Source organism: Magnolia sinica, chromosome 12 (assembly GCF_029962835.1).
Source record: "Magnolia sinica isolate HGM2019 chromosome 12, MsV1, whole genome shotgun sequence".
In the NCBI taxonomy this organism is placed as follows: domain Eukaryota; kingdom Viridiplantae; phylum Streptophyta; class Magnoliopsida; order Magnoliales; family Magnoliaceae; genus Magnolia; species Magnolia sinica.
This window is the reverse complement of record NC_080584.1, coordinates 56,221,783-56,241,582: the sequence shown is the minus strand read 5'-3', so window position 1 is coordinate 56,241,582 and position 19,800 is coordinate 56,221,783. Positions and strand designations below refer to the sequence as shown.

Genomic DNA, 19,800 nt, shown 5'->3' with positions numbered 1-19,800 from the left:
CCTTTTTGGGGAATGGTGGTTAAATGTCCCCATTATGGACCCCTCTAGGTCTGGTTGTATTTAAAAGTGATTGGATACTTATCTTAGACAGTTGCTAGGCTTATTTCTATATTACTTAGACTCGTAGTTGTATGCTTAGTCTTATGGGCTACCCCAGGTAAATGGGCCCCCACTAGAGGTGGGATTCCTTATGGATATTGTCTAAGTACCTAGTCTTAATTCCTTCTTGGATAGGAGGAATGTAATTTACTTTGTATATCGCCGCATAATGCGCCTAGACCCATCTTCATGACCCATGTGCATCATTGTATGCTTGGATGACACTGTGTGTGTGGTTATGATTGTGCCATTGGGCATTGCATGCTGTCTTCCCGAGGGACGTAATATTCCCTCTTGAGCATGTTGGATGCTTGGGATTGATGCATAGTTGATTGTGTGATTCATGCATCTGGCATTGCATAATATGAGCATTATCACCCTTGCTTCATCAGGGTTGTAGCCTCCATAGATACATCATGGATGGCCATGTTTGGACACCGGAAATGTTACTTGAGCATACTGGGTGCATAGGATGCCCATGGGTGAAATTTCCAAAACTTCCATTGTACCAAGGATCTGCTCCAACGCCGTGACCGAGTGGAATATATGAGCGCACGAGGGCCTTATACTATTAGGCCGCGACTCCCACTGTCGTGTAGTCGGTTGGATAGGGGTGTGGCCTTACTCGCCTGATGTAAGAGGGCATTGCTAGGCTGAGTCTGACCAGCTCGTGAATGGGTCCGCTACCGTCAGGCCTTGCTGGTGATTGGTTGTCCACAGGCGGGTAGTGAGGTCTCTTACGCTTGTTTGACTGTGCGGGGTCTGTAGAGCGGCAGTCATCCAGCAGTGTAATGGACCCCGGTGATTTCCTTATGATTGGAAATATACTTGACATATGGTTTGGTTATGAGCACTAGTATTACCTGCATCGCATTAGTATTGGTTATGTAAGCCCCTTCATGCATTGCCTTGGTATGGCATCCAGTACTCATTGCATCATATTCATGATAAGCCTTGGTAAGGCTAGTGATATTCTCATTGAGCATGTCTCCTTCCTGTATCTCCTATTATTCTTCTGTGCACTATTATCACACACTTACACCACCCTCTAAGCCTCTATAAGCTTATGCACATTGATGCGTGCAGGAGATCCTAGGCAGGTGTCGCAGTGGCAGAGTTTGGATTAGAGCTGAGCTTGAGGACCCAGTATTGCATCCTTCCTTTCTTTCTTCTATTATCTTATGTATGTCCTTTTGGACCTCATGTAAACTTGTAAAAGTTCAAATTCTTAGTGGATTTTGTGATAAGTGCCTTTTTTATTCTCAGATTTACTTGTTGTGATCTTGGGTATGCTCGTATTGGAAATGGTTATATTGTTATGGAAATCCTCCTTGTAGGATCCCAGGATCGGAACCTGCTTCAGGAGCCGAGAATGGGGTACTACGGAGGCTGTTGCGGCCAGAACCGGCCATCTGGTTCCTTGTGAATCCGGTTACCGAGTCTGTGGCGTGACAAACCTAAACCTAAACCTATAAGCTAAACCTATAAACTAAAACTTAAACCTAAACCTAAACCTAAACCTAAAACCTAAATGTATTCTCAAATCCCTAAACCTAAACCTACATCCTCATCTCAACTCCCTAACCTAAACCTAAACCTAAACTTGAAAATCCAAACCTAAAAATCAATCCGAACCCGAACCCAATTTCCTAAACCTAAACCTTAACCCATTCTCAGTTCCCTATAGTTAAACCGAAACCTAACCTAAACCTATAACCTTAACCTAAACCTAAAACCTAAACCTAAACCTAAACCTAAAACCTAAATGTATTATCAAATCCTTAAACCTAAACCTACACCTAATCATAATCTCAACTGCTTAACTTAAACCTAAACCTAAACCAAAACCTATAACCTTAACCTAAACCAAAACCTAAACTTAAACCTTAACCTATAACATATAACCTAAACTTTTAACTTATAACCTAACCTTAACCTAAACCTAAACCTATAAACTAAAACTTAAACCTAAACCTAAACCTAAAACCTAAATGTATTCTCAAATCCCTAAACCTAAACCTAAATGTAAACATGAAAACCCAAACCTAAACCCGATCCCAAACCCAAACCCGATTTCCTAAACCTAAACCTTAACCTATTCTCAATTCCCTAAAGCTATAACCTATAACCTATAACCTAAACCTAAACCTTAACCAAAACCTATAACCTTAACCTAAACCTAAATCTTAACCTTAACCTTAACCTAAACCTATACTTATAAATATTAATTTATTTTATAAAAGTTCATTTACGGTTAAGTTATTTTCTTAATAAGTTTATTGACTTAATCTATTACTTAAGAAACTGCAAGATAAATTTGACTTAGATTTGAGTATTCTACACATCTCTCATGCCGTCGACGACATGATCAAGGAGTGGTTCAAGGATTACCGCGGTAAGTTACACCAGCGGTATAAGCAGTGTGTGAGCCACGGGGAGGTCGCACTGTCCGCACCACCGCACGTGACCCGTGATGACTGGCAGATACTCTGTGATAAATTTTCATCTGATTCTTTTCAGGTAATATTTACATATTTACGATATGTTAACGTAATAATTAAATTTATAATTAATAACAATATATTATGAATAATGTGTTCAGAAGAGGAGCAAAATAAATTCTGACAACAGGAAAAAGTTAGAAGTGAACCACGTAGCTGGTTTAAAGTCATTTGTACAATTTCGTCACGACATGGTAAGAAATTACTGGTAATTATTAGTTTATATATTCTTTCCATGCATTTATATTAACTCTATTGTCCTTTCAATTACGCAGCGAGATTCCGTTACTAGCCAGGAGCCCGGACCAGTAGACTTCTATAGAGGGACTTACTGTCGGTAGGCGACGGGATCTTGGGTACATCCTAGAGCCAGCGAGATTTGGGTAAAAATTCTTACATTGTAAAATTTAATTACATTAAATTATAATAATGTCATTTATTATGAAAATTCATATGTTTTCATTACAGGAGGAGATGGACACCTTACGCAGTCATTCCACTCCCGATGGTACTCAGCGGAGTGAGTCAGAGATCCTGAGTCAAGTGCTTGGCACCCGTTCTGGATATGTGCATCGGGTTGGCCATGGTGCCAAGCTCATGGCACCCGCTAAAGCTTCCTTCAGCCGATCCATCGTCATTGGCGACAATGCCGTACGCCAAGCTGATGTCGTAGAGAGAGAGGTTCGGCAGCTACGGGTCGTCGTCCATGACATCAGAGAGCAGGTGGACAGGCAGAAGGAGGAGCAGGAGAGGAGGATGATGGAGGAGCTGGCAAAGCAGAAGGAAGAGCAGGAGAGGAGGATGGAGGAGATGCAGGTGAAGCAGAAGGAGGAGCAGGAGAGGATGATGGAGGAGATGCGAGTGGAGCATAAGCGACGGATAACGAAGATGTTTCAGGCTCTCGTTGCATGCTTATCGACCGATGCCCCACCACCTTTGCCTTCATCTTTGTGATTTTTTATATTTTTGCTTATGATGTTAAACTTATATGTATTTATGCGTGAATGAATGTGATGTGGATAAGATTGTTTATGTTTGGATGAATGTACTTTTATGTTTGGATGGATTTACTAGTTTGGGTTTAGATGGATATGAATATGATGAAATATATTATATAACAGGTGTATATCAGGAAGAATATGATGAAATATATATTAACAGGTGTGTTATAATAAAAAAAAAAGACTTTTAGCGAAAAAATTTCGTCGCTAAAACATTAACGAATATTTTTTAGCAACGAAAATGTTCGTCGCTAAAAGTCTTGTAACTATTTTTAGCGACGAAAACTATCATTGTTAAAAGTTTAACAATTAGTTTTTAGTGACGAATATTTTCGTCACTAAAAGTCTTGTAATTATTTTTAGTGACGAATATTTTCATCACTAAAACTTTAAAGAATATTTTTTAGCGACGAAAATTTTCGTCACTAAAAGTCTTGTAATTATTTTTAGTGATGAAAACTATCGTTGCTAAAAGTTTAACAATTAGTTTTTAGCGACGAAAATTTTCGTCGCTAAAAGTCTTGTAATTATTTTTAGCGACGAATATTTTCATCACTAAAACTTTAAAGAATATTTTTTAGCGACGAAAATTTTCGTCGATAAAAGTCTTGTAATTATTTTTAGCAACGAAAACTATCATTGTTAAAAGTTTAACAATTACTTTTTAGCAACAAAAATTTTCGTCGCTAAAAGTCTTGTAATTATTTTTAGCGACGAATATGTTCGTCCCTAAAACTTTAAAGAATATTTTTTAGCGAAGAAAATTTTCTTTACTAAAAGCCTTGTAATTATTTTTAGCGACGAAAATTATCATTGCTAAAAGTTTAACAATTAGTTTTTAGCGACGAAAATTTTTGTCGCTAAAAGTCTTGTAATTATTTTTAACAACGAAAACTACCGTTGCTAAAAGTTTAACAATTTGTTTTTAGCAACAAAAATTTTCGTCGCTAAAAAGCTTACCTTTGCTGATGATTCAAAATTTTCGTTGATAATAACTTTTTACGTCGGTCTTTTAGCGACGAAAATTTTCGTCACTAAAAGTTTTAGCTATAAAAATTTGGCTTTTAGCGACAAAAATTTTTGTCGCTAAAAGTGGGATTTCTTATAGTGTCATCTGCAACTAAAATAGAGTCTGGTCGGTATTTTAAAACACCATCCCAAAGTGGGAGTGAGTGATCAACTTAGTGGTACTATATGGCAAATGTTAACATGTTATCAATTCAGTCAAGCAATAATGATAAAGTAATACAACAAATATTCCTAGTTGCTCTTATTAATGTAGGAATGATATGCGGTAATGATGTATGCCCTCACCTGCACTTCCTCAGCAACTTCATCAACAATTCATGCATGACAAACTTCCTAAACGTGCGCTTCCTCGCCAAAGCACATGCAATGCAGTGCATGGTTGTGTTAACCAAATTCTTAATTAAGCTTATTCATACAGTAGATTCAAGAAGCTAAGGTACCTCCCTTTATATCATTTACCCGAGTGGGGATCCATTCAAGGTCGTTAATCGTAGTTAATCACATACGTTAGGCAAGTTGTAGGGCATCACCCCTAATGAAAGCAGTGGATAGGTAAATTCAAGTGTTTATACTCGAAGTCACTACGGGAGGCTCGTCACCTAAACATAGGCCAACAATTCGAATAAAGTGTCCTATACACCACCATATCCAGCTCACGAGGTTGGATTGCTCACTGGTCACTACGGGGAAGCTCGTCACCCCAGCATAGGCTGACAGCTCGACCACGGTGTCCCATAGCACCATGTCCAGCTCATGAGTCTTAACGGATCTTGGTACCATGGTTGAAATGGGTTTTACATTGGTAAGTGGTACCTTATATTCAAGCAGTAGCATCCATACATGGTAAACACATAATAGGCTAATCGGGTTATTTGACAAGTTTGATTGATATGAGCGCACGCGGGATTAATCGACATGGAGTGAATAAGCACTCCACTTGGCCTAACCACTATCAAAAATCACCATACAGCTTGGATTCATCGAACGTATCTAATGTGGCGAGGCTAGTTCGACCACTCAATCGGGAACCGTTACCAATTGTCTGGACTACGTAGTAGTCCCTATCATACTCGAACGCAGCATGTGGATACATGTGATAATCATATAAGCATTTAACAAACAATTCAAGTAAATCTTTCATTTAGGCATTTTATCAAACACAATGAACATATTATTATACATATGCATTCCATCCACAAATCGCGTATTAGAAATTTAGATTACATGAGGAAAATCATAAATATGGATAAGGTAATTGAGAATCCTATCTCAATACCTTTAATAAATACAATTCACCAACAATTTCTCATTCAGGCATTTATTAAACAATTAGGCTACACATTACTATATACATAGACTAAATTAGTTACAACATATATTACGGCAAATCCTTGCACAAAGAAGTTGTCATACAAACAATAAACATGAATTCCAGATTAATAGTCATGGCAAGCATAAATCATAATTGCAAGTTCATTCAAACATTTCAACAAACACATGAAATGCATATTTGTTCAACATAGTTCATACATGTGTAATATATGGAAAATGTCATATCTAAGGTCACGTGGCAACAATCAAGTCATATATAAATCATTGCTGACATTGAAATCCTTGAAAACCATAACCTAAACGTTTATAGTCCATACTTTTCGTCAGTATACTCGTTACGAACTCAGTTCGTATCCTACGTTCCCAAATACAGCACAACGGGTACCTAAATCAGGAAATCCGTTAGCTAGGTTGACAAACAACTATTCTATTCCTTAACTATGGTGTTAGGGTTAGGATTTTTTTACCTAAATTGTCGTTGAAACGAGTTGTGTAGCATAATGGGTAGGTGAATCGAGGTGTGGAGTTGTGGGAGAGAATCCCAGCAACGATCTCCAAGAATCCCTCTTCCTTCCTCTTTTCTCTCCTTTTCTCTCTCTCTCCCTTAGGGTTTTTAGGAAATTCGTATAAGGGAGAGAATGGGTGGTTTAAGGGCCTTATATAGGCTCAAAAGTGATGTAAATGGCCGCAGGGCCATGGTATACTTGGGCTATAGCCAAAGGGCGTCTGTTTCAGGTAAACGGAACTCATCTAGAGGTCCATTACCTGTCTATGTTAGAGAGTAAGTTCCTTGACAATGGATCTAGAGGTCAGGATGTGATTTCAGCGCGTTTGGATAGGCCGATCAACCGTGACTGACCTGTATCAGATCAACAGTCGTTATCACTCGAGTAGGGCCACAAGTATACGGATATGTGTAGGGAAATTTTCCTAATTCATGGATGAAGTTTTGTCAAAAACTGATGGTCTGTAATCTTCAATTTTGCCTGCAAGCGAACGGTCCAATTCACTTAAGTTCGGGTTCATTTTCTAAAGTTATTCGCGTTTCTCACATACTTCGCTTAAGGCTCAAGTTGTGCGTTTCTGGATAGCGTTTAGGCTCGATTCCCACGATGGTTGTCAAGCCCAATAAGATGGCCATAAGCCTATAGTTTTACGATCATCAGACTTTCGACGTGCAGTCCATGTCTGATACAGAGTTTCGATGTACTCCCGAGGGCAACTGGGTTTTGAGATTACTCCTAGGTTTTTAAGTAATGTTGAGTTAGCAATTTTTAATGGTTTTGGGTCTTGCCATTCGTATAGATAGTGGTTCAAGCTAATTCCAGTAATTATTTAGTTTAGTACTTAATTAATTTTCATCTAATTTCCACAGTACACGGTCTTTAGTGATTTCTGCCTAAGGTGGTACTTGGGTCTTTGTACAGATTTTTCTAAGACGTTACAATCTACACCCATTAAAGAAAATTTTCATCCCCGAAATTAGTACTTTCTCGTACTCCTCGAGGATCTGAGGGTACTTCTTACGGACCTCAGATTCTGTTTACCAAGTAGCCTCCTCCTCAGTATGGTGAGTCCACAATACTTTCATGAGTGGGATCACTTTGCTGCGTAGCACTTGTTCCTTTCTATCTAGAATACGTGTTCGTCACAGTACATAAGTAGCATTTTCACTCAACTGCACTTGCTCCCATTTAATAATATGGGAAGGGTTAGGAACATATTTCTTCAGCATCAATATATGAAATACGTCGCGCATACCTGCGAGTGGTGTGGGCAAAGTAAGGCGGTATGCTACCATACCCACCCAGTCTAAAATCTGGAATGGGCCAATGAATCTCGGCGTGAGTTTTTCTTTCTTGCTAAATTGAAGGACTCCCTTCATGAGGGAAACCTTAAGAAATACATGGTCCCCAACTTTGAATTCCAATTGTCGCCATCAGGTATCGGCCTAACTCTTCTGTCTACTCTGGGGTGCAAGAAGTCGACGCCTGATGATGTCAATTCTTTTTTAGGTTGCCTGTAGTAAATCTCGGCCGATTAAACTCTTCTCACAAACTTCTTCCCAACAATATGGAGCTCGACATGGGTGCCCATACAGTGCTTCATAGGGAGCCATGCCAATGCTCGCTTGGAAGCTGTTGTTATAGCGAACTCAGCGTAGGGAAGACAGTCATCCTAACTGTCCTTAAAATCGAGCACACATGCCCGCAACATATCCTCTAATACCTAATTTACCCATTCCATCTGCCCATCGGTCTGTGGATGGAACGCGGTATTGAACTTCAATTTCACCCTCATTGCCTCCTGGATTCGAGTCCAGAAGATGGACGTGAATCGCGTGTCTCGATCTGACACAATCTCCATATGCACTCCGTGTAGCCGTATGATCTCTTTGATGTACAACTTGGCTAAATCATCTGCTGAAACTTTAACGAGAGAAAATGAGCTGATTTCATCATATTGGGCCTCAAACATGAGCCGAATGCACATCACAATGAGCCTCAAATACGGGCCGCATATACATCACATTAGGCCTCGATAATTGGCATCGATATCCGGCCTCGACAATCGGAATCAGCCTCGATAATTGACCTCGACAATTAGCCCCAACAATCAGAATCGGCCTCGACAAAAAGAATCAAACTCGATAATCGGCTTCGACAATCGGAATCAGCCACAACAATCAGAATCGGTGTCGATAATTGTACTAGACAATCAGAATCGGTATCGACCTCAAAAATTGGCCTCGACAATTAAAATTGGAATTAGCCTCGACAATCAGAATCGTCTTCAACAATCAGAGTCAGTATCGACAATCGAAATCGGCCTCGACAAATGAAATCGGTATTGACAATCGAAATTGGCCTCGACAATCGAAATTGGTATTGACAATCAGAATCAGCCTTAACAATCAGAATAAGCCTCGACAATCGGAATCGGCATCGATAATTGGCCTCGAAAATCGGAATCAAAATCAATAATCAGAATAGACAATCGAGATCAACCTCAATAATCAGAATCGGGCTAACAAAGGGCCTAAGGGGAGGTCACAATGTGGACATTTCACCATCATCGCCCATCAACCACATAGAGTCAAACTTATCGTGGGCCCATGACCTCACAACCCAGGGGCCTAATGCAAATCATAATGTGCCTCATTAAGTGGGCTACAGAAACATCACAATGGGCCATGCCATATGGGTTGGAAATATATTTCATTGGGCCTTACCAAATAAGCCAGAAATACATCACAATGGGCCACGTCCCATGGGCCACGAATACATCACAATGGGCCTAGCCCATGGGCCTCAGATTCAAGCAGGTGGGCCCCATCATATGGGCCTTAAATACAAGGTAGGTGGGCCCTATCACATGGGCCTCAAATATACATCATGATGGGCCTCATGGATGGACCGCAGCAATGAGCCTCAAGTGGGCTTAGATTACACTAAAAATCATTTCAATAGTTGTAGGTGTATCATGTATATCACTGTACACTATCATAGGGGTACATGGCTTGCTAATGTGATCAACACTGTCCAAACATTGTCCATGTACATCAACATTGCCCAACATTGTCCAGCACCGTCCAGCACATCTAGACGGTGTGGATGAAATAAATACATCACGGTGTGGCCCACATGGCAAAACAGGTGGACGGCTTGGGTCTAAAACACATCAAAGGTGGGTCCATGATGGACGGATGGTGTGGATCTAACACATACATCGTGATGGGTCCACAAAAATGTTGATGTCAGTACACAGCTATATAGCTAGTGTGTGGAACCTCGGCCAATCCATCCAGCATGTGGGTCCCACATGGGGCCTACCACATACATACATACATACATACATATACATATATACATCTAATATCATATAATATTTTATTTGTTATTTATTATTATTATTATTATTTGATTGAAAGTGGTCCAGCGTCCAAGTCTGGACGCTGGACGGTGTGTATAAAACACATACCCCTTGTGGGTCCCACGTTCTGGATCATCTGACCATCTAGACTATGGACGGTATGGATACAACATATACAACATGTGTGGGTCCACACACGTCCAAATGGACAGTGATGATAAACACATGCATCAGGTGGAGCCACGTCCCGAGATGAACGGCATGAATAAAACCCATACTTCAAGTGGGGTCCATGTCCATGCAATGGACGGTCATGAATAGAATAAATACATCAGGGGCCCCACATCCTTAGCTTGGATAAAACATTACATCATGGTGTGGACCACAACACCTTCCAAGTACTCCAGCACCGTCCATATGGTTTGGACGATGTGGATTTAACACATAAATTATGGAAGGCCCCACACCGTCCCAGCTCCTGGACAGTGGGGATATAATATATACATCATGGTGGATCCATGTGTGCGGCCCACCACCCTTTATAAAATAGGCCTGTCGTCTGATTGCCTTCAACAACAGGGGCCTGCTACTGGACAGCAAACTATCTAGTAGAGGGTGGCCCGTCTATCCAAAATGATCTAAAAAAATGAAATGGACAGTGGGGGATATAAGGCACACAACAGGTGGGACCACGTCCAGACAGCTGGACCGTCTGTATGCAACACACATGGGCCCCAAGTCCATAAAATGGACGAGTGGATATACATCATTGTGGGTCCAACACTGTCCACAGGCTGTTGGACGGTGTGGTTCAACACACATATCTGGTGGGCCCCATACTCAGCATCGTCCATCGAGGTGGACCATTGCACAAGGAAAGAGAGAGAGAGAGAGAGAGAGAGAGAGAGGGACCCCGCCACTATGAGCCCTCCTTATACGATGCATACATCAAGTGGGTCCCAAATCATGTGGACCCTTCAGCAAAATTAAATGAAATAAACACCCACCTCTAGATCTCTTATTCTTTCTTCTGCCAATGCGACCTAGAGCTCCAAGGGGTGCGATTTAACGGTCGAGATGGACTTTGGATGGTGGAGATGAGAGGTAGGAAGGTGGGCCACACTAGCTTCTCTCATGGAAGCTTGGACGATTGCTCTCATGGGTGTTGTTTGAAAATGGAAAGAGAGAATGAGAGAGAGAGAGGTGATGGGAGAGAAATGATGGGAGAGAGGGATGGTGAGTGATGGATGGATGTACTTTATTGTAAGAGGAAGTTGACTTTAGGGAGGGTGGTTGTACTTGGGAATGGGTGTGAGTGATGGAAATGATATGTACTTGATTGATATGATTGATGTGATGGATTCTCTTGGGATTAGCAACACACAACGTTTTCCTCAAACTAAAGGCGGGCCCACATTTCCTAGCCCAGGTATCACCTCAGCGCATGAGACCCGGCATCGGAATCACAGCGATGGCCCGGTCGCAAGGGTATAAGTCTCAGGTCGAGTCGACTCTGATATATGGGACACAACTTAGGATCATATGCAAATACCGATAACAGATTACGGATCGCCGAAATTCGACCGGGAGGACCACGAAAGCTTATAGAATAGTACAGGCTAGGATACGGGCCTGACAGCTCTCCCCATCTAAAAAAGTCATCCTTAAAATTTACAGAACAGACAAGGAAAGAGGAAACATCATCAAGTATATATGTCAAGGCTCAATCAATTTACAAAAGGATGAAGATAACGCTCTCTAATATCAGCCTTGTGCTCCCAATACGCATCATCAACACTATGGTGATCTTACTGAACCTCGGATCCTGGTCAGAAGTGATCAAAATTGAAATACTGTGCAGCTTCACAATCTTAACGATAGGGAACTATATCAGAAAATCTCTAAGTGATTCAAACTCGGGGATCTAACCATTCTAAGCTCTCAACAATCATACAGTGTAGGGTAGTTATCAGCAGATACGTGATGTATCTTCAGGTATTCCCAAGTTATGCTCTGATACCAACTTCTATCACGCCCCATACTTGGAAACTGGGCTCACAAAATTCTCGATCACTGAATCTGGTGCCGACAACCTCCGTAGTACCCCATTCTAGGCTTCCAGCATGCATACGCTAGATTCCGATCTAAGGATCCTAAAAGTAGGATTTTCCAACGTACATTTATCTCATAAGAAGCATAACCACATGTTTACCCAAATCACAAAGGCAACATCATCATCACATATCCACTAATATAAACATTTGAATACAGTGCTAAAAGGGAAATACATATATCGAAATCAAAGCTCCAGAAGACCGTCACACGCTCCAAGCTTAACGCTGCTGTGACCTAACATCACCTGCACGCATCTATTATACATAAGCTTATAAAAAGCTTAGAGGGTGGTGTAAGTGTGTGCACAAGGTAAGTGTCAAGTATCCAATACAATGTCATAATCATACAATATCAAAAATACTGGCAAGATCATGAATCATACGATATCAGAGTACACAATACAGATTAGCTATGAAAATAGGGAGTCATAGAGAGCCAAATATTATATGCCAAGGGTATAATGTAATATGTAAATCCTGTTAAGTCTGTCTAGGCCATATAAGTGCAGAAACATATTAACCTAAAATGTCATATACCTGCGGATGTTATACAATATGTGATGCGAATGAAATGACTAAGCTGGAGTGTGAAGTCGGGATGATAGTACACAGTATTGTAGGCTATGAGGTTCATCACAAGGGACTTCTATCCAAACTAGTCTCATACTTGAATTTGGATAGTCAGACTCAATGTAGTAGACTCCTGATCTCAGGTTAGTCGTGCGCCCTAACCGAAATCGTGGTCATTGCAAAGGTACACATAAAAAATAATTGCGCACCACCAACCCGAGTGGATAGTGAATAAATAAATGAATGAGTGAATATGAAACTCCTACTCAATAAGTCCACATATCAGTACTGTACATCCTTGAGATAATCACCGAGATCTAGTACACTCTCCATGCAATCGCCATCTACTAACATGCGACCATACAAGTGAAAGAGACCTCACTAGCTGCCTGGCCAGTAGTTAGCCAATATCTACCCGGTACGTCAATAGCGAACCCATTCACGAGCTAGTCAAATTCAGTCTAGCTATGCTCCCTACCCTCGGGCGGGTAAGGCCACACCCCCTCCTAACCAACCACGACATAGTGGGAGACACAGCCTCCTGGTATTCAACACTCGGGCACTCATGTATCCACTCAATCTCGACATTGAGGCGCCCTCTGGTACCAAGAGGGTTTAGAAATTTTCACCCAGGGCCATTTATGGCAGCTCGATGCTAAAACAGATTTCTGGTGTCCCATCTGGCCATCCACGATATGTTTGTGGAGGGTAGGGGCCAAAGCTAGGCAGAGTCTGACCCAGCTTGAGGATGGGTCCGCTATCGATAAGCAGGGCCAATATTGGTAGGCGGATAGTGAGGTCTCTTTTAGTTGCCCAGTTGCTCGCTTAGGTGGGGCGGCAAGCTGGCGCATAGTGTATTAGACCCCGGTGATGATCCCATAGATGTACAATACTGATATGTGGACTTACTGAGCAGGAGTTGCATGCTCAGCATTTGACTTATTCATTCATTCATTCATTCACTATCCACTCGGGCTGGTGGTGTGCATCTAAATCGTTATGTGTACCTTTAAAATGGATAGGATTTCGGTGAGGGTGCACGACCAACCTGAGATCAGGAGTTTACCACATTAAATCTGGCTATCTAAATTTAGGTATGGGACTAGTTTGGATAGAAGTCCCTTCTGATGGGCCCCATAGCCTGCGATACTACGTAATATCATCTCGACTTCCACTCTAGCTTAGTCATTTCTTTCGCACCGCATATTACATTGCATCCCTAGTACATGGCATTTGGTTTACCACGACCCCATATTACATAGCCAATCTGCATCGCATACTTTGATATTGTATGACTCATGAACTTGTCTGTATTTTTGCATACTTTGATATTACTCATGGACTTATCAATATTTCTGCTTACTCTAATATTGTATGACTCATGGACTTATCAGTATTTCTGCTTACTCTAATATCATATGATTCATGAACTTGCTAGTATTTTCGACATTGTATGATTTATGGACTTGTATTGTATACTTACGCCTGCGTTGCGCACACACATGCACCACCCTCTAAGCTTTCTATAAGCTTATGCATGATAGATGTGTGCAGGTGACGCTAGGGCGCAGTCGAGTTGAGGCAGGAGCATGTGGCAGAGCTTCTAGAGTTTTGATACCTATCTTATATTTCCCTTCCACATTGTACTCAAAGTTTTTTTATTATAGTGGATATGTGGTGATGTTGTTGATTATGTCTGGGTGATGCTATGGTTATGCTTCTTATAGAAAGAGTTTATGTTGAAAATCCTCCTTGTAGATCCCAGGATCGGAATTTAACATATGGGGGTCGGGACCTGAGAATGGGATACTACGGAGGCTGTCGGCGCCGGATTCGGCGATCATGAATTTTGTGAGCCCAGTTTTCGAGTTTGGGGAGTGACATCCCTCATCCCTGACTATTCATTTTTTCCTTTATTTTTTAATGGGTGGCTGCCTTTTTTCGAAAAGGGTCCCACACGGCCATGTGGATCTAATTGCATGAGATATGGCCCTATTGGTGCTCAGTTTGTTTCCAGTCACATGTAACATGTGCGGGTGTGTTAGAATCAATATAGAAACTCTATCCAAACCAATTAACTTCAGCCCTATATAGATACATCCAATATGAACGTGACCAGAAATTGGGAAGAACAATCACTTACTTAGTCACTTACAAATTTCTATATGATCAGGCGATAATCAAAGGGTGGGGTTCTTCCTTCGAAGATGGGTTGCGCTTACCTTCCGCAAGAAAGGACTTTTAATGCACAATTGTAAATCAAACATAAGGAAAAAAAAAACTCTCAATCGCCCACTAAGAGCGATGGTAAGAATGTCTCTTGAAAAAACTGCATGATATTATTGGATAAAGGACAAATCCAGCGTTTGAGCATAATTTTGGATTACAACTAAAAGACTATAGCTAAGAATTATTGCTACTTAATTATCGTTACTCTTAGGATAACTGAGATAAAAGATAAATTTGATTTACTTGTTGGATTGTATTGGGTTTGTTTTTTGTTTGATTAGTCTTGTATTTATATAGTTTTGTTATAGCTTATTGATGTTTATTCCTTTAGTGTTAATGGTTATCTATATCAAAGAGCCTCTCTAGATCCTTCTTTCATTACAATTCTCCTTTGTGATTGTTCATATTCCATCAATCACATCACACTTTCAACTGTCACTACGCCAAAACAAGTGAAAAATTGACATAAAATGGTCAGTTTTACAATGAAACTCGTCCATGTAAAAAACTTGGTTTGACGATGGATCTGCTTCGTCATTAAATTTTATGACGGATCACGCTATTGCAAAATTAGAAAAAAAAAAGTCTGTCACTAAATCATTTAGTCCACGGGCAGAATTTTAGGCAGGATTTTTTTTTACTAACTAGAATCTGTCGAAAACTTAATTTTGCGTCAGTATTTTGGCATCGGTATGATGCCAAATAGTGATAAAAGTCTTCTCATTAATTTCTAAGTTTATATTGAATAAGAAATAAGATTCCCCAATAGAGTCGGCATTTTGTTTCGACAAGAAATGAATGTATTTGGTTTAGGGGATTATCATATTTAATAACAACAAAGAAATAATGAGAGAACAACCATTACAAAGTATTTAATTCATTCTGAATTCATTTACATCCTTACATATCCCTTGATTCCAATATTAAGTGTAAAAAATGTTAAGTACAAATTACATGAAAACAATTATAATTCAAGTAGTAGTTTCGACAACCTTCTAGCTTGTGATATATTCACCTCCATGAGAGAAGAGTTGTGTGGATTTGAATATCTAAACATCTTCATCTTCCATCTTCACTTGTTCAAATAATGACTTTTTATAAAGGAATGATTGAGTCCCAAGAAGATTGCAAAGAATTCAGAAAATCGAGCAACATATGGACTATATGTGATCATTGGGGCGCAACAGAGTATAGTTGTGCGAACCCACACAACTAAACCCTATTGCGCGGTCCTTGCAGAAGTATCGAAATCTTCTTCAGGAGCTCTGATCTTCTCTGTGTCTCAAATGAAGGGGTGAAGGGGTATTTATAAGCTTCCACACATGTAGAATCTCGATTCTCGTGTTGTGGACCCCACTACATAAACTCCTGTTGCGCAGTGCACAATGGATCTCATACTCAAAATGTGTTGCACGGACCCGCGCAAATCAACTCTCTCTTCTCTCTTTTTACATTCTCCTCCTTTCTTCTAATCTTTTCTTCTCTTTTCATTCATAATTCCCTTTTTCATCACTACATATATTTTTTATGCTCCAACAGGGACGGATATAATCTATTGTAAATTTAGCGACAGATTACATCCATCGAAAATTATGCTTTTCTGTTGAAAAAGTTCACCAAAATATCGATTTTTAATGGTTAGCAACAAATTATGTTGCCTTTGCTACCTACCGTGGTCCATTGCAGATCCTACCTAATTCGACTTTCGCCCCAACCTCAAAATTATAATTTTCTTTATAGAATTTGATGCAAAATTGTACTTTATTTTAATCTATAAAGTTTTTATAATATATATATATATATATATATATATATATATATATAATTTCAGTTATTTAATAGTATTTTTTTGTATATATGATTTGTTTTTAAAATCAATTGATTGAATGCACTGATTATTTTTTTTTCTTGTGAGTACAAAAACCATTTTTTAATTGCTTGGCAATATCACATGAAAAATCCTGCACTACATTGGGACTCCACAAATTGTAGATTTTGAAAAAAAAAAAATGGGATTTTTTTTAAAAAAGTCAAGATTTCAAATATATAAGGTTAAAAAATTAGAGATGAAATAAATGGGGATTTTGATAAAAAAATGACAATTTTTAAATTAAAAAAATATAAATTTGAAAAAAAAAAGTAGAAAAGTTTTTTTAAAATGACAATATTTGAGAAAAATTGAGATTTTGTAAAAAAATGATTTAATAAAAATCGAGATTAAAAAAAAAATCAATATTTTAAAAAGAAAAGTTTCAATAAAGTTGATCTTTTTTGGAAAAATTAGATTTTGAAAAAAATATATTTTTTAAAAAATAAATTTGAGAAGTTAAAAAAAATTGTGATTTTGAAAAAGAAAGTTCAAAAGTTTAAAAAACATTAACAATGTCCGAGAAAAATCTAGATCTTGAAAAGAATTGAGATTAAAAATGGTGAGAAGTTAAAAAAAGATGACATTTTTTTTTATTATTTTAAAAAAGGGGAATTTTGGAAAGAAATGAGATGTAAATAAATTGAGAGTTAGATATAAAAAATTTATAAAAAAAAAACGGCATTTTGTAAAACAAAATTAAGATGTTTTAAAAAAATTTGATTTTGAAAAAAAAAATGACATTGTTTGAGAAAATTTGAGATGTTGAACGAAAAATAATATTTAAAGAACATTGAGATTTTGACACTATTAATTTAATTTCCTTAAATTAAGGAAGAATATTGGTAAATATATGATCGGTACAATCCATTGATGTATCGAATCGGTTTGATTCTTGAAATCATTATGTGATTGAGTCTTTGGAAACTTGTGAACTGTAAAATCATATCAATCGTTGTCCATCATGGAAAAATCCCACCTTCTGCACATCAGCCGTAAAGCAATGCACATCAATGTACCTTTCCATATGGATGAGTTAGACATATACAATGTATGCCTGATTAATTCAATATGTCCAATGTGTATATCAATACCGAATTAAACTAAGGTAGAAGGAAAACGAAGAAAAGATCATTGTTGTCATGCCCCAAACTCGGAAACCAAGATCACAAAATTCCTGATCGTCGAATCCGGCACTAACAGCCTCCATAGTAGCCCATTCTCAGCTCCCGAGACCCATACATTAGGTTCCGATCCTGGGATCCTACAAAGAGGATTTCAAACATGATTTGATTCGTAATGAGCATGAATCATGAATCTATACTAAACATGTTATATGGTGATGGACTCTGTTCATAGCGAACATGGGCCTAGAAGGCCTACACACTACAAGTATATGCCTATCAATGGGCCCTAGGGAGAGTGATAATGAAGACATTTAACCAACATCATCCTTACAATGTAGACATCAAACCATCATTACTCCCAAGGCACGAACTTCCATGAACATCATTACATAAACCATGGAGGAATCACATATTACAATGGGCCTTATGTACATCCCATTGGGCCTCAACCCAAGGGCTCCAAATACATCAAATGGGCCGCATCAGATGGGCCTGATATATATCTAGGTGGGCCTCAACATCAGGCCTCATATATCACATCGGGCTTAATCAAATGGGCCGAAACAAAGTGTCGAATCAACCGGGCCAAGTCGAATGGGCCGAGTTGAATGGGTCGAGTTCAAATAAGTGAACCCAACTCATCTATTTTTAGGAATCAACATATATAAAATGAATCATATCAAAAGATCCACTGGAACTTAATCATGAAAAAATCATTATCTTCACTTTGGTCTAGTGGATCTTTTGATATGATTCATTTTATAAATGTTGATTTCCTAAAAATAGATGAGTTGGGTTCGGCCTATTTGAACTCGGCTCATTCAACTCGGCCCATTCGACTTGGCCCAGTTGATTTGGCCCATTGTTTCAGCCCATTTGATTAGGCCCAATGTGATATATGAGGCCTGATGTTGAGGCCCACCTGGATATATATGAGGCCCATGTGATGCGGCCCATTTGATGTATTTGGAGCCCTTGGGTCGAGGCCTAACGGAATGTATATAAGGCTCATTGCAATATGTGATTCCTCCATAGTTTATGTAATGATGTTCACGGCAGGTCGTGCCTTAGGAGCAATGATGGTTTGATGTCCACATTCTAAGGATGATGTTGGTTAAATATTCGCATTGTAACTCTCCCCATGGCCCATTGATAGGCCCATACTTGTAGTGTTAGGTTGGCTAGGCCTATCTTCATTATGAACAGAGTCCATCACCATATAACATGTTTAGTATAGATCCATGATTCATGCTCATTATGAATCAAATCATGTTTGAAATCCTCCTTATAGGATCCCAAGATCGGAACTATGGAGGCTGTCAGCGCCGGATTTGGCGATCGAGAATTTTGTGAGCCCGATTTTTGAGTTTAGGGCATGATAATTATACTAACCTGAATAGACGAATTCTAAAAGCATCTCTTTCACTTTCTCTCTCATTTTCTTTCTATAATTTTCTTTCTTTTGTTCATTAAGTCTTAGTAGGGCTCTCGCTCTCACATGCTCCCTCTTTAAGAGAAATGATTTGTTGGGAGACTACGAGATATAAGGGAGAGCTGGGATAAGGAGAGATGGGATGAGATTGATCTCTCTCTCTCTCTCTCTTAATTTTTTTTTAAATTATTTTTTTAAACAGCCGTTACATTCTACTCCCTTAAAAAAATCCTTAAAATTTACTTGAGTTAGTTCCTCAAAGAGATGAGGATACTTCTTATGAATTTCTCCTTTTGATCGATTCTCAAGAGTCTTTGTTTGCTCAATGATGTAACTATAAGATTTCAACTAATGGTATAATCTTTGTATTTAAGACATGCTCCTTATGGTCTAAAATTCGAACTAGATTCTCTACGTAGGTAGTGTCTTCTTAGAGCTCGAGGTCTTGCCACTCAATAATGTGGAAAGTATCCCACTCATAGTTTCACAATATCGATACCTAAAAAATATTATTAATACTTGCTAATTGAGGAGGTAAATCGAGTCAATATGCCATTGCTCCAACCTGTTCAAGAATCTCAAATAGTCCAATAAATCACGGTGCAAGTTTTCCTTTTGTACCAAAC

The 19,800-nt window shown here is 39.1% G+C and overlaps 1 protein-coding gene across 1 annotated transcript; it reads left to right on the top strand.

Annotated features, from left to right (window-relative positions):
- Positions 1 to 2,463: 2,463 nt before the first annotated feature.
- On the top strand, positions 2,464 to 3,037 carry LOC131220080 (uncharacterized). The gene is made up of 3 exons (XM_058215052.1): positions 2,464 to 2,619; positions 2,702 to 2,794; positions 2,876 to 3,037. Exons 1-3 carry the CDS (start codon positions 2,464 to 2,466, stop codon positions 2,939 to 2,941), a joined length of 315 nt encoding a protein of 104 aa, XP_058071035.1. The 3' UTR covers positions 2,942 to 3,037.
- Positions 3,038 to 19,800: the final 16,763 nt, after the last annotated feature.